Here is a 12,100-nt window from a genome sequence, read left to right as displayed (position 1 = left end):
AAACAGCACCTGCCTGTCTGTTTGACTGCAGCTCAATAGCCTGGCTGACTTTTTTATTGGAATGTCAGAAAATTTACAACAGATCGCACTATGCTGCATTGAAAGCAGTTTGCAAGTTGGCATTGGAAGGTGTTTTTATCTTGACAGAAAAAAGCAAGAAAATTCTCTTGGTCATTTGTACTTAGCACCTGCAGTGTGAATGTTTTGTGGTCCTGGTAGCTTCTCACATTTCAGACCATTTGCAAATTTAGTTGTATTTTCATAGCATTGTGTATCTGTGTCCATATATCAGCAAAAAGATAAAAATAATGTGAGCTGTTCTTTACACACATTTCATCCCTTAGATGACATCTCAGTAAGAACAGACAATCTGGACTGTATTGGAAGCTTTTCATGTAAGGGTGGCTGGGCTTTTTTTCCATCAGGCATTCATGTAGTTAATGGTTTCTGTGGCATTTTGCTCTTTAAGTGTATTCTCTTACATGGTGAGGAAAGGGGTTTAGAAAATTGGCCAGTAAAGAAGTTGGGACTATATTACGAATATTTTTTACATTATTATACAAAAGGTTTATGGCACTTTCCGTAAGAGCAATTTTATGGCCACTTCTTTTTGAATGTCACCCTCTTTTAACAAGTAATATGAAACTAAGATAAAAATTAAATATAAACCATCCTAAAAACAGTGTCCCCCCATAGCATTTTATAGGAGGTATCAGAAGTGATGCAAAGACTGAGTTACAGAGGTTTCTGAGTTGGTTTTTTTTTTTTTTTGCTATTCTGCTCAAAAATGCCTTCCTTCAGTAAGTCACACATGCACTTGAATCACATGTGTTGTAGTAAGTTAGCAAGTGTCTTCTCTGCTCAGATGTGCTCCATAGCCACAGTTTGCAGAAATGTGCAAATCTGCCTTGTTCCACCCTTTAGAGAGAACTGCTGGAAGAAGGATGAGAAATACCAATGTAAGGTAACATTTAGGAGAAAGTTTAGAGCAAGATCAAAACATGTTGTAACCTAAGAGACCTTGAAAATCAGAACATTTTTCAATAATGTAAAATTAAATTCCAGTAATTCAAAAATGCAGAGTTTCCTTAGCAGTTGTCATCAGCTAAGTCAAGCTTGCATCTAGAATGAGAGTTATAGTGCCAAAAAAGTTTAGTGTTGTATCAGTACTCATGTAGAAATAAATAGCATTTTTATGCTTGTTTTTATGTCTTGCAAAAAAGTCACCAAGATACACTTAATAATTCACATGAATTGGCTTAATTAAAGAAGGAGGAGAGAGAACTTTTGCATTGAGACTTATAATTGTCTTAGCAAAATTTACTGGTGTTTCTGGAACTCATTAAAATCAGTAGGTTTTGCAGGGGGAACTTTATATTACATCTTTTTTAAGAATTATATTATATAGAAAATGTGTGAGTACTGTGATTTTTTACTTTGTATTCCCAAATTTATGTCAACACCTTAAAAAGTTGTTGTCAGCCCACTTATACAACATTAGATCATCACATGGATGAACGAACTGTTTGCTTTCTAGAATACAATGCCACTAATTAAAGTTGAAAGTGAATGGACTGAATTAGAATCAGCTCATCCATCAAAGACTGGCTACTGATTATTTACTGACAATGCTTCATTTAGCTCTATTAATTACTCAGTGGCACTGTTATGTAAAGGTCATGCTTGAAAAATTAGGAAAGAATACATGAAAAATTATTTTATGCACTCAGTGCTGGAGTCTGAAAGTGGTAAATGTTAAACAGAGTGTTCATGTGAATAATCTATTAAATGTGCTTTTTCTTATCAGCATTTTAATTGTGAGTGAGTAAACAGGACAGCAGCTTACAGATCTTGATAGGCTCCTCATGCAGGCTGTGATGGTCATGGCTGTGGCTCCATAGCAATAAAGGAAAGTTTGCCTTTCTATTACTGCTTTTTAAATAGTTTCCTTTTTATTTTTTTTTTTGCTCTGCCCAAATTGTATGCATAATAATAATAATATTTTTTAAGTTTTTGTACTCATTAGCCCTTCTTTCCTTATTCCTTTATCCTTTAAGTAATAAGCCTCTTACCATCATTCCCCAGATGTCACTCTAAAATTCCATCTATGATACAGAAGTAAATGTGTCTCCTGTGTTCCTACAGCATACAGCTCTTTCACATTTAGTAATCTTCATCAGTGCTAAGCAAAAACTTCTGTATAGTTGGTACATACAGTAACAAGTCTTCAGTTATACATTTCATTCTAGTCATTGATACTAGTTTAGAAGTCATATTTACCTTCATTTTTTCCAGTAAGTACATAATTTGACTTTAAAAAAACATATGTTCTCATTGGCAGTGTTTTAAAAATTAGCTGAATAATATTTTTACCTTATAAAAAGGAAAAGCATGAGTTCTGTGGGGTTAAGGCAGGGGATACTTTCTTTTTGCTGTTTAAATTAGAAAATGGCTCAGAGTGGGGGAGGCTTTGCAAAAGTGGTAATCTAAGAGGTAAAGTCCAAATGCTCATTTCCTCTGACAGATCTGTGGGCTGTGGTTGTTTTGTAATAAAACCCTTCATGTACAGGAGCATGGCTTACATGGGAAAATCTTATGTATACATACATATATAGTTAAAAAGGAAAAATAACATAGTTACTGAGTTGAAAAATACTCTTCAATTCACATGCCAAAAAAGGGCTTGAAAAGATGATGAATATGTGTGTGCTCTTTTGCACAAGAAGGGGCTTTAATTTTCTGTTCAGTCCTGAGCTGTAAGTTTCCATGCTAATCAGACATGTTATTAACTCAGATCTGTTTATAATCAAAGTCAAAGCGGAGAGCAGCATCACCGCCGCTCTAGTCAGGGACTGCAACTATTAAGAAATTAGTTTTGATTAGTTTGTTTTGTAATGGTGTTGTGTTTTGACATCGTGTTGCGTGATGTCAGGAAGGGCCTCTTTTTAAAGCCATCCTGAAAAAGCTTGGCTATAAAACAGACTCAGGCAGGGAAATGGAAAACATATGAAGCAGTTGTACGTCATCTAGGGAATGGTGTTTCTCGAGAGGATAGAAATGATCTAATTGCCTTTGATTTTATGAAACACTATGAAAAGGAATCTGCTTATATATTAGATTTTACATAAATGGTCATTTTAAAAAGTGGAAAGTTTGATGTTTGTAACTTAAATTGACACAGTGCAATTGCAAGAGCCATCTGCCAACCATCCAGATGCAACAGTTACCATTTCTGCATTTCCTTTCTTTTTATTTTTGGTTGGTTAGTTTTTTGGTTTTTTGGTGGTTTTTTTCCTTTTGTTTTGCTTCTCAGCTGTCTTCTTTTAATCCTAGTGCCCAGAAGGGTGATATTGTGGAAACTGGGTGGGTATGAACACCCTTTACTTACTTTTATTCTGCCCTGCTGTTTTTTCAGTGGCAGCATTTCATGTCTGGTGACACCTATGCAGTGTCTTGCTGTGGAGTTACACAATTCCTGCCTACCTCAAAGTAGAATGTATTTCAACATAGGAATTGCATTTTCTAGCCTCACTTTATTTACCAGCTCTTTTAACTCTTGGGTTGTGCCAATGGGATGTTTTTCTTTCTTAAATTTGAAGGCTTTTTAAATTTTATGAAGTCTAGGCATACATAAACACATCACTTTAAGTAAAAAATATATCTGTACCACTGCCTCACTCAGCTCTCTTATATTTCATATGCTGAGAATGGAATAAGCTTGATTATTACTGAACACCAAAAGGAAGACAATCTTTATACAACAAAGAAGTGATTAGTGTTTAGGTGAAATTTTCCATTTGCAAAGGTAATATTACAGGTATTAGTGACCGTGATGCTGAATCTACCATAATTTGGATGGAACCTGATATCTTGCTTGCTCATCATCATCTTTTACAGTGATGTATCAGAAAACATGAGATAAATCCCCAGTTTTGCCAAGCAATCATTCCATGATCTTTGTTGCTTTAAAGGTCCATGCCTTTGTCAACTTTCCTCTGAAGTAAGAATACTACCTCATTTTACTGGGATGTTAGGAGGTACCATAATGATAGTGATGTACTAATATTTATAACTTTATGGACAGCACCTTGTGCAAGAAAGTAAAAACTATTTTACCAGTTCAGATGGTAATGGTCTACCTGAAATACTTTCTGTAATTTCAGTTGAAGAACATACCATATATATTTTCCTTGAAAACATCACTACTGTTGGTACACTGTTTTTTGTGAGATTTTATCTCTGAGCTGTTATACAAAGCTTCCTTGCAGATTCACTTCTCTCTGTTTCCTCCAAACACAGTACATGTTCACAAAAATTGGATTGCTCTTTGATCTAGAATGAACTTCAGTTAACAATTTGTGGTATAAAAATTACAAAATGCTGTTAGGCAAGGAATATGTTCTGCTTTTCTCCTTTGCCTATATTTTATCATGGTTGTCCATAAAATATGTGTATATATGCTCTTAATACATTCTTTCAGTTCCCCATAATATCACCGAGGCTTTAACAGAGAACAATTGTATAGTTGGAGGACACGTAATAGGCTACTAGAAGAAATATTTACATCTGGCATGATCAAAGCTTTTGGACTATATGAATGTGTATGTGGGAGGTCTAATTTTTATGTGGGCGGGTTCACAAAGACCAAAACACTACAGTGCTTAACCCCTTTCCCTTTATGAAAATTCTATTCCTCAAAATGAAAAAAGTATGTAGTACCTGATTCTTATCTTTATTTTTCATTTCGATGAGTAGTATTAACTATTCTGCTTGTAACTACTTGTTTTAAGTCATAGAGAATTTTTTTAGTATTTCAACCCCTGTAGTGGCTTATTTACTAAGATGCTTATCTTGCTCATGATGTTTTTGCATGTTGGAACATATGCACATGTTCAAATTTAAAGAAACTCATATTTTAACACAGTTTTGATAGTCTGTAGAACTGCTGTGGAAGGAACTCTGCTGTATTTTTGGTTTATAACACTAGCTGCATCTTCAGGTTTTGTTTTTGCAGGTTTAGTTCTTCTGGCAGTAATCAGCTGTGAGCCCTGGCTATTTGAATTGGTTTTTTATTCAGTTACTTTAAATAGTTGCATTATGAAAGGCTATTAACACTCACTCATTTAAATAATCTCAGCATTTTGTTTGCAAGGCTCTGATGGGGACATTTGGGATGACTGTTGACCTGGGCTAGCAGCTTGCTGAACGGGGAGGTCTCGCTCTCCCTTTGGCTTTTCTCCTTCCTCCTGCTGTCCTGTGATCTGCCCTTCCCCGGCCCCCAGCTACCCCAGTTCTGACTGCAGGGCAACCAGCTCAGCTTGCCAGCCAGGCAGAAGAGCCCGCACGCCAGAGCTGCGTGCCAAATGCCTTTTGTGCTGTTCTGAGCCTTCATTTACCAGGTGATCAGCAGAGTACCTGAGCTGGCTCCCAGCTAAGCATCAGGGGCCTGGGGGGGCTGTGGTGAAAGGGAAGCCACCTGCCCTTTTTGCCCCTGGTGAACTTGCATCTTGCTCAGAGCACTCTCTGAAGTCACAGCATGAGTCACAAACACAGCATCATGTGTAATATGTGGCTTCTTGAAAATCAGCCCTGCCTTTGCAGGCAGATGATTATGTGAGGAGCACTTCTTGTAAACAGTGAAGACTGTACATTTCTTTTGACAAGACACACATCTTTTGTGAGTATCTTCAAAGATTCTATGCATGCTTACAACATCCCTGGCAGTTACTTTTAGAGTTGCAATAAAACATTTTCCCCCTGTAGAAGTGTTTTTTACCTGTTAAATCATGGGTACCTATGTAAATTTGCTTGCTGTTACCCATTTGCATTATTGCAGCACTCCAGGCTTAGGAGAGTTAATACATTTCTTTTGGGTTTATGCTATATCTCTTAATTATCCGTGTAGCACTGACTGTCCACAAATCTAATCCTGAAATAGTCTAGCATCAGATTTGTGTAAACTGGTATCAAAGTCAGTTAATATCAGGGTGTTCTGTAAGTAACAGCAGCTGAGGGAGCATTTCAGAGATCACGGAGCCATTCCTGATACTCTGCAGGAGTGGGATGGAATGAGCGGGTGGAAGTGAAAATTCTTCATCTGCCAGACACTGGTATGTTGCTGAGTCTCTGTGAGCACCTGAAGTACCAAGATACTGCTATATTAGCTTCTCTAACACAAAGCCCTTGCAAGGTAGGCAGACTCTTAGCCAGATTTTGGAACCCTAAGTTAAAGTGTTTTCAAAGCGATGTTGCTTTGTTTGGTCGGGTCTCAACACCAGAACTGACACACAAGTTTTGTTGATCAGTTAAATGGCTGCAGAATCTGCAGTTCACAGAAAGGTGGTCCGTGTGTTCAGGATCTTCAAGTTTTTCCTGGATGCTACATATCCTTTCCTGTATTCTTTTTTAGTTTGAAGAAAAAAAAAAAAACAGCAAAAAAAAAGGACTTGCCATTTCCTTTGTTGCAACTTGTAGGATTCTCTACTAGACTGCTATACTCTGTGACCACAAAACTGCCTTTTCTTCTGTGTCATACTGTTGAAAAACTGCTAGCAAGCAAGTTTAGTCTAAGCAGAACCTCAGCATTACTTGTTTTGCTACCTCTTGGTAGTTTTCAGCATGGTCACGTAATACCACAATTAGAGGCTCCCATCTATTTCTTGATGCGTTTCTCAGCAGTTCAGCGTTCTCATCCACAAAAAGAGCATCACTGTATGTATTTATACTTAAAGAGACTAAATGTTAAAAAGGCCCCAGAACTGGCAGTGCTATCTATAATTGGTCCTCCAAAGCAACAGCTAACAGCAGTGGGAAGTATCATGTTTGGTTTCTAGCTCTCAGCATCACCTAATCTGCTAAATATTCCAATACAAATAAAGTGACATAAGGAAACAGGCCTTATATAAATACTTAAAATCCTAGACATTCAGGAATCATCATAAAACTCCAAAATATCATAAGAATTCAAAAGAGTTGAGTTTAAAATATTGTGTTTTGTAAGCATTCATAACCAGGATGTTTGTTTCAGGCTCAGAACACCACACTCCATTTGATCTCTGTTTTTTCAGCTCTGAAGATTGCCAGTATTGCTGAGGTGTCCCTATTGCACTTCAATGAAACTGTTTCCTATCTAAGCCTAAGCAAGCCAAAACAAAAAAGACAATCACTGTGTCCATTATTTAGAGTATCAGACTGGTACCAAATGGGACACAGCAACAGGGAAAGCAAGTTTAAAAAAAAACAAACAAACAAACAAAAAAAACCACCAAAAAACTCAAAAAACCTCAAGCAAACAAACACACACCCCACATTAAAAAAAAAAAAAATCCCCAACAAATTCCTGGAAAGGAGTGTCATCAAAAACAATACTTAAAAACCCCAATACCTAAAATAAATGGGATGGAAATGTCACACTACACCACTTCTCAAGCACTCCCTCACAGAAAAAACTCAGGGGTGTCCTGATAATAAGATAATTCCTGATATGAAGAAAACAGATTTGAACATTTGATTTTGCTGTCTAGCAGAGACAAACTGTGTATGTAACATTATTAGTGTCACTAAGAGATTGACTGCCTGCCTTCCTGTTGCTTGTTCAAGGAGATTTCCATTACCCTCATCTAACTCCAAGATAAAAAAGGGACCATCTGTTCTTTCTCCTTCACTCCCTTCCCTATTATGGTCCTTTGTCCTCATCATCTCAAATACTAATTCATTCTCCCCAATGTCCTCAGTACATTGCCTGGTCTGTCAAGTGCATGTACTCATCTTTCCATCGGTCTGTTGTGCCCTTAGATGTTTCCCTACTCTTTGGCATGTGCATTTGCCTAATCCTGGTGTTTTAATGTGAGTTTATCTGCTGTGCCAATGTACCCCAGAAAAGCTGCAGCTGTCCTGAGGCCTTGGGAGGGGTCACAGCACAGGGGTCCATGCCCTAGCTCTGAATGTGGGTTCTGAGGGAGAAGTCTTGGTGGCACTGCTGTGCCTCTTCCATGTAGATGGTTGTTCTCCTTCAGGAGAAATTCCTAAATACAGTCACACACAAAAAGTAAAGTGTGCCTTCTCAATCTGTGTGGATTCTTACCAAATTCTGACTCTGCTGTGTTGTCTGGTCCCAGATTACAGCCATCAAGAATGGCATGTCCTTATGTACCACTACTTAGATCATTCACTGAACATTTTTCAGTTTGCTGGTGACTATGGACATGGATTAGTTTTGCCAAAATCCTTTTTACAGTAATAGGGATTTTAGAGGCTTGTCCACTAGCTGTCCTCTTCTGGTCCTCTTCCTGCAGCCCTTTTAAAAAGAAAAAAAAATTACATTAAAGTTACAAGTGAAGAAACTCCTACCTGTGGACACACAGGATTTGTAGCATTTTTATATACTCTGTTTTCAAAGCAGAGTAGGACCCAGAGAGTTAAATCAGCATTTCCCCAAATGAGAGCAGTGAGGAAGTTCAGGGAAGAAATGCAGTGTGGATGATAGCTTTGTGTACAGCTCTGGCATGATGCCAAAACCTGTATAAATATAGCTCTGTGATGGGGTCATAAACAGTGTCTGCTTTTCCCTTCTCAAACATCTTTTCTAAGCCTGTCTTCATGCCTGATCTCTCTTACATGTGTGTGTGTGTATATGTATATCTTATTATATATAAAGAGATTACACACTGCATAATTACTCATTTTATATCCCAGCCCTTTAAAAACATATCATGTGTTGTAGGTTTTGAGTTCCAGTGAAAACCTTACATGAGATCCAAGGCATAGCTGTTGCTTGGCAAAAATGGTCACCATGTAATAGTGACAGGACTGTGTGGAGATGTTTCTAAGAGACATATCTGTATATTTAAACCCAGATTAATAAATGTCACTACATGGGCAGGAGGGAAAAAAAATTAAGCATCAGCATTTTGAGTTGCTTCATGTATTATTCTGGAATTGAGTGAAGGCCCCAAGGGGCACAGAAGTAAACACCCATCTAATTTATTTGCCGTATAATTTATCATTCTGCACGAGTTTGTGTAAGTTTAGCATCTGTTTTCAAGAAATCATTTTTGTGCTGATTTTATTTGAAAATGTTTGCGGTCTTGCTCTATATTCTTACACATATTTTCTCTCCACAGAATTTGCCTTTAGGATAGTGAATGCTCCAATGGCCCTGGATTTAGCCTTTGGCATAGTGTGTGAACTGCTCCAGCGGTGGGGGGAGATCCATGCCGGTGTCCCAGTCCTGCTGGAGTGGCTTTTGGGAGACACTGACCTGCAAAGAGATGGGGACACTTCTGCCCTGGTAATTTTAACAAGCAGTTGCTATAGCATGTTAGAAGCACTACAGTTCTGCAGTCTTGTGGTAGGAATAGAATGAAATGTCTCATCTGATGAAACCTGATAATTGCTACTGCAGTACTAACTGATTTGCAGTCTTTTAAAGAATTCACATGGATATTATTTAGAATGAAAAGAGTTTAATGTCTGTTTCCTGGTAATACCAGCATAAAATTAAAGAGATCAATAAGCAAACATTGAAATAAATCAAGTTACTTCACAAGGCATTGTTGACTGAAACATTCTGAGGCTATGATGTAATTACATTCAGTATTATTGCAGATGATGGTTTCCCTTGAATTTAAACTGTTGTTGGGGATGCCAGGCACATATGGGTTTTCAAGAACAGTGTTCTACCAATGCTGGCTTTCCCAGAGATGGCATTTAAATATTTGGTAACTTTATGCCACCATCCACGTGACTGGTTCTGCACCACACATGAAACAGTCTTGCTTACATCAGTCATTGACTTCAGGATTGTTTCTGTTAAAGCTTTGCCACACTGGTTCTGTGAAAGGTGTTACTGTATAAATACACTGTGCTCTTTTTGTCTTGAAAAGACTGGAAAAGTCAAAATAAAGCTGGCAGGTAAACCAGCAGGAGCAGCTACATCTTTTAGAAGTTTGTTGGCAATTAATATGACCCATGAAATATATAATGAATGTTTTCTCAAGTCTGTAGTTTAGGTGTGCATTTCTGATGTTTGACTGACTGATGCAATTTTAATTTAATCCAGTCAAAAAGCTCCATGATATAGCAAATCACCATACTGCTTACAGAGGTCTTTGTGAAATATAATACTGTTTCATAGGGGAAGGCAAGCACATGTGAAGGATTAGGGCTGCTATTTACTTCCACTGTTTCCCAAGACTTGTGCCATAACTGCCTCATCTTTGAAGGTAAAATTTTTGGGTAAAGTAGGAACCTTTTTACTGTGTTTTCCCACACCTTTAAGAAAAGGCATATGAATGTTTACCTTGTTTTTTAATATAGAAAGCTGTTCTATGACAGCCTCAGTCATCATTTCTATATATATCCTTTTCCATATCTTTTATGATTTTCTTGGTGTTATCAAACCACGAGTCATTTTCTAATCACAGTTGGTTTTCTTTTTGTTAAGGAAGAAGATGATTCCCTGTTTGATAAAGGAGAAGTGAATTTTTGGGCAGAGAAGCTGACTCATGTGAGACAACTGAGTAAGCACCTTCTACATCTTGTATCAGTGACTCACCTCACCTTACCAGATCATGGGGAGCTTAATCATCTATCAGGAATAGCACTGGACCAAGCCCAGCGCATTGAACACCTTCTTGGAGCCCTACCTCCAGTTCCAGAGTTCTCCAGAACTCCAGAATTCACAAGATTGGCTATTCAAAGGGAGAGAATATCAGTCTGTCTTAAAATATTAAATCTGCTGAAGCCTGATGACGCTTGCAAAAATGAAAATCTGGAAAAGTAAATTACTAAAACTTCATACTCAGGGAGCTGCACACATTACTGGATGGGCAGGGAGACTGTATTCCAGCAATGTTCAAGGAATCAGGGATTGCTGTGATGACTTCAGGAAACCTGCAGTACCTTCAGTATTCAGGCTAGAACTACATTTTTTGTATTGATTAATTGTGCATTGATTTTTTTTTAATGGGACATGCAGTGGAAGACTTTTCCTTTTAAATGCATTTGTTAATTTCATTCAGCTGAGCATTGTTTATTACAGCTACTGTAGGAAGTAAAGCAGCTAAACTTAATATTTTCCATTCATCCAGGTGCAGGCCACCTGTAGTTCTGTTATGTTTTGTTCCACATTTTTACCTCCTGTATTTTAATACCAAGAAAAAGTTTATTTTTTTGGTCTCATTTCAAGATGTAGCTTGTGACTTGTGAAATTAATATGCTTTTTAAAAACCTTTAAGTGTTTCTAATAGAAAAACAAACCGTGACTTCTTTGTGGCAATTTTTAGAGTATATTTTAAATTTTACTGCATTTTCCTCTGGAGGAAGACAAGGATTTTCACTTTGGTAGTAACCTTGTTTTGCACATTGAAACAGCACTAGTTAGATTTCTGCATGCCTCTTTTCTCCTTTAAATCAAATAACTACTTTCATAAAATGGCTCTGAAATGAAGACTTGCTGTGTTCAAAACGAAGCAGCTGTTCCATTGCAAACGAAACAGTTCCATCTTCCCTTCAAACACCTTGCTCTGCAAGCAGGCCTGGAAAGCAAGTCCTGCCGAGGAGCAGGGAAGGGTTCCAGAGGTGTTTCTGTGCTGCTGCCCTTGCTTCTGGGAGATGCTGGAGATGCTCCACCAGCTGGGGCAGCTGTAGGGACTGTTCTGAGTGCTCCAGGGCCTTGCTGTGTCTAAAGCACAAAAAAGCTTGTTGTGCATCGAATGGTTTCTTTCTCTGAACTGGAAGTGGGTTTTGATATGAAAATGAGACATCAAAAATAAATAAACAGTGATGTGAAAAGATTGCATTACCTTCCCATAGCCAAGGGCTGTGACCGGACGTGTGGCTGGGCCTGCCACAGCACGGATGTGCGGCCCTGTACGCCGTCATTTCGGTGTTCTTGGAAGAAGAACATGTCCGATGAACGCCTGGTTGCTTTCAGCCTTTCAGCTGATGGTGATGAGCGCAGTTTAACCCCAGATCTCGGTGCCGCCCAGGTACTGCCCCAGCGCTCGGCCCGCGGCCGGGCCCTCCACAGCAGCTCGGTCGGTGCGCCACGCGGCCGCCAGGTGGCGCCGCAGCACCGCCGCGCACGGGCCGGGCCCGC

At 38.5% G+C, this 12,100-nt stretch overlaps 1 protein-coding gene across 5 annotated transcripts in view; it reads left to right on the top strand.

The window, feature by feature from the left end:
• THADA (THADA armadillo repeat containing) overlaps window positions 1–11,264 on the top strand; it is a 151,987-nt gene extending 140,723 nt beyond the window's left edge. For all 5 annotated transcript variants that reach the window (XM_014264420.3, XM_026791065.2, XM_026791066.2 and 2 more), the window contains exons 37-38: window positions 9,123–9,289; window positions 10,445–11,264. In XM_014264420.3, coding sequence (XP_014119895.1) covers window positions 9,123–9,289; window positions 10,445–10,783 — 506 coding nt within the window. In that variant the 3' untranslated portion in view covers window positions 10,784–11,264. The remainder of the gene's footprint in view (window positions 1–9,122; window positions 9,290–10,444) is intronic.
• The last annotated feature ends 836 nt before the right edge of the window (window positions 11,265–12,100 follow it).

This window comes from Zonotrichia albicollis, chromosome 3 (genome assembly GCF_047830755.1).
Source record: "Zonotrichia albicollis isolate bZonAlb1 chromosome 3, bZonAlb1.hap1, whole genome shotgun sequence".
NCBI lineage: Eukaryota > Metazoa > Chordata > Aves > Passeriformes > Passerellidae > Zonotrichia > Zonotrichia albicollis.
The sequence above is the reverse complement of the archived record's forward strand: the minus strand, read 5'-3'. Positions and strand labels throughout refer to the sequence as shown.